The sequence below is a fragment of the Arachis ipaensis genome, chromosome B09 (assembly GCF_000816755.2).
Source record: "Arachis ipaensis cultivar K30076 chromosome B09, Araip1.1, whole genome shotgun sequence".
Classification (NCBI taxonomy): Eukaryota; Viridiplantae; Streptophyta; class Magnoliopsida; order Fabales; family Fabaceae; genus Arachis; species Arachis ipaensis.
The window spans coordinates 8,017,296-8,021,143 of NC_029793.2; the positions used below are offsets into that span (position 1 = coordinate 8,017,296).

Sequence of the window (3,848 nt, forward strand, 5' to 3'; positions counted from 1 at the left end):
AAAGGCAGCAGAGAAAGACCAAGGAGAAGCCGACCACAGTAAGAAGACAACAGAGAGAGGTCAAGGAGAAGCCGACCACACAGGGAAGACAGTAGAGAAAAAACGAGGAAAAGGCGACAACCGGTGGTCATGGGAGCAACTCCTTTCTACCACTCGATCTTGGAAGTCTGGCTACCGAAGCACTTCGATAAGCCAACGAACATGAAGTATGATGGGACCTAAGACCCCCAGGAGCACCTAACAACCTTTGAGGCCAGGATGAACCTGGAAGGAGTGGGCGATGAAGTAAGGTGTCGCGCTTTCCCTGTAACCGTAACTGGGCCGGCAATTCGTTGGTTAAACGCCCTCCCTCAGGGCTCCATAATCTCCTTTGCCGACATCAGTCGTGCTTTCTTGGCTCAGTTCACTACACGTATCGCTAAAACGAAGCACCCGATCAATCTGCTGGGAATAACACAAAAAACTGGCGAGCTGACCCAGAAATACTTGGATAGATTCAACGACGAGTGCTTAGAGATCGACGGCTTAACCGATTCGGTAGCCAGCCTGTGCTTGACCAACGGGTTATTGAATGAGGATTTCAGGAAACACCTTACCACCAAGCCCGTTTGGACAATGCAAGAAATTCATAACGTGGCCAGGGAATATATCAATGATGAAGAAGTCAGCCAGGTCGTGGCAGTCAATAAGTGGCAGCCCGCTTACTCCGATGCTTGCCCACTCAGTGGCGGGGAAAGGTCGAAGGAGCACTCCAAAGACGGAGGATCAGCTAAAACCTTCAAGCCGTTTTCCTGAGTAGGAAAGTTTACCAACTATACCCCCCCTGACAGCTCCAATCGTTGAAGTCTACCAGCAGATTGCCGACAAGGACATCTTGTCGCAGCCCCGACAGCTCAAGGATAGGACGGGAGGAAAGAAAAACCTCTATTGCAATTACCACAAGGGTTATGGCCACAAAATCCAAGACTACTTTGACCTTAAAGACGCCCTAGAGCAAGCTATTCGGGAGGGGAAGCTGGCTGATTTCTCCCACCTTATAAGGGAACCGAGGAGGCGGGACCACGACCGGTCCAGCGAGGACAAAAACCGCGCCGTGAGACAAAGACGAGAGCTCGAGGAGGATAATGAACGCGGCCTTACTGTTGTAAATGTAGTGATCGGGAGAGATGTTCCCCCCAAATCGAAATCGGCTAGCAAGAAGGACGCCAAGGTCTTAGCTATGTCTTCTGGCTCCACGCCGCCCTCCCGGAGGGTATCGTCGATATCATTCGGTCCCAAAGACCAATGGTTTGATGATGCGACGGAGAACCCTCCGATGGTGATCACGGCCAGGGTAGGCACCGGCCTGGTAAAATGGATCCTGGTCGACACGGGAGCCGATTCCAACATCATGTTCCGTAATGTATTTGATGCTTTGGGCCTATGGGATGCCGACTTGAGGGGCCACCAACACGGCGTCGTCGGCCTGGGCGATAACTTCATCAAGCCTGACGGAGTAGTTTCCCTCCCGGTCTCTATTGGTGGAGGTCGAGGGAAGAGGTCGCTAATGGCGGAGTTCGTTGTCTTAAGAGACTCCACGACCTGCAACCTCATCTTGGGGAGGAAGACCATTAACGAGTTTGGAGCAGTGATTTGCACCAAACTGCTGCTAATGAAGTTTGTTGCTGATGACGGATCAGTGGGGACCGTCAGGGGAGATTTGGAAATGGCGGTCGCATGTGACAACGCCAGCCTTTCTCTGAGGAAGAAATCTAAGGAAGCATCTGGTGTCTTCCTCGCCGACCTGGACGTATGGTTGATGACAAGCCCAGGCCGAAACCTGAAGGGGACCTCGAAAAGTTCAGGGTCGGTGATTCGGATGAAAAGTTCACCTTTGTAAATAGAAACCTGCCTCACGACTTGAAAGAACCCCTGATGGAGATGATCAGAGCTAACGACGACTTGTTTGCCTGGACTCTGGCCGACATGCCGGGTATAGACCCCCAGTTCATGTCACACCAACTAGCCGTAAGAGCAGAAGCAAAGCCGGTGGCTCAAAGAAGGAGGAAAATGTCCCAAGAAAGGGCAGAAGAGGTGGCCAGGCAAACGGCCAATCTACTAGAAGCGGGCTTCATCCGGGAACTCGACTACTCGACTTGGCTGTCGAACGTAGTCCTAGTTAAAAAGCCCAGTGGGAAATGGAGAATGCGCGTGGATTATTCCAATCTCAACAAAGCATGTCCCAAGGATTCTTTCCCCCTTCCCAACATTGATGCCCTTGTTGACGCGGCGATAGGGTACCGATATCTGAGTTTCATGGATGCCTATTCCGGGTACAATGAGATACCGATGCACCGGCCAGATGAGGAGAAAATGGCGTTTATAATGCCAGGAGGGACATACTGCTACAAGGTGATGCCTTTCGGACTGAAGAACGCAGGGGCTGCGTACCAAAGGCTGATGAATAAGATATTCAAAGACCTTATTGGCGGGACGGTAGAGGTGTACGTAGACGACATCCTGGTCAAGACCGCCAAGGCTGAGGACCTCATCAATGACCTAGAGAACGTCTTCTCCTCTCTTTGACAACACGGCATGAGGCTCAATCCACTCAAGTGTGCCTTTGTCGTCGAAGCTGGGAAATTCTTGGGGTTCATGATAACCTAGAGAGGAGTGGAAGCCAACCCGGAAAAATGCAAAGTAATCCTACAAATGAAGAGCCTAGGATGCGTGAAAGATGTCCAAAGGTTGGCGCGCAAACTCACCGCGCTGTCCCGCTTCCTCGGTGTGTCGGCGGCCAAAGCGCTACCCTTTTTCAACTTGATGAAAAAGGGGATAGCATTCGAATGGACCCCGGTATGCGAGGAGGTTTTCAAGCAATTCAAAGAAATAATCTCGGCACCACCCGTCCTAGGGAGGCCTAAGAATGGAGAAGCATTGTACTTGTACTTGGCAGTAACCGATGAGGCATTGGCGGCGGTCTTGGTGCGAGAAGAAGGGAAGATCTAACAACCAATATATTTCGTGACTAAGGCACTATAAGGAGCAGAGCTAAGGTACAACAAGCTGGAGAAGGTGGCATATGCGCTCCTGACCTCATCCCGCAGGCTGCGGCAATACTTTCAAGGGCACCAAGTAATCGTCATGGCGGATCAGGCAATCCGCCAAGTACTCTAGAAACCTGATCTGGCAGGTAGAATGATGACTTGGATTGTTGAACTCTCCCAATATGACTTGTAATATGAACCCAGGCACGCGATCAAGGCTCAAGCCATGGCTGACTTCCTGGTAGAGGTCATAGGGGACCCTGCTGGGACTCCGAGCACACGGTGGAAGCTCCATGTGGACGGAGTATCCAACCAAATGTTCGGAGGAGCAGGAATCATCTTAGAGAACCCAAGTGGAGTTGTATACGAGCAGTCATTCAAGTTTGAATTTCCGGTATCGAACAATCAAGCAGAATACGAGGCCTTACTGGGCGGCCTAGCTCTAGCAAGAGAGGTCGGAGCTTCCAAACTGGAAATATGTAGCGACTCACAGGTCGTGACCTCGCAGATCAATGGGACCTACCAAGCCAGAGATTCGCTATTACAAAAATATCTGGAGAAAGTCAGGGAATGGAGTAAGCAATTTGAGGAGGTCACAGTTCAGCATGTACCAAGAGAGACGAACGCACGGGCAGACCTCCTATCAAAGCTGGCGAGCACAAAACCAGGGACGGGGAACCGATCTCTCATTCAGGGTTTGATAAAGGAACCGACAGTGGCGTTGCATCTGACCCAGGTAGATCCTTCCTGGATGAGCCCAATCATCAATTTCTTGGAAAAGGCCGAACTCCCCAGCGACGAGAAGGCGGCAAAGACAATAAG

At 51.2% G+C, this 3,848-nt stretch overlaps 1 protein-coding gene across 1 annotated transcript; it reads left to right on the forward strand.

The window, feature by feature from the left end:
- On the forward strand, positions 259 to 1,879 carry LOC107614904. Its single transcript, XM_016317030.1, has 2 exons — positions 259 to 672; positions 800 to 1,879. The coding sequence occupies exons 1-2, from the start codon at positions 259 to 261 to the stop codon at positions 1,877 to 1,879; spliced, it is 1,494 nt and encodes a 497-aa protein (XP_016172516.1).

Coding starts and splice junctions, on each gene's coding strand:
- LOC107614904 (XM_016317030.1), top strand. CDS start 259: ATGAACCTGGAAGGAGTGGGCGATGAAGTAAGGTGTCGCGCTTTCCCT. Junction 673..799: donor ATGATGAAGAAGTCAGCCAG/GTCGTGGCAGTC, acceptor TTTCCTGAGTAG/GAAAGTTTACCAACTATACC.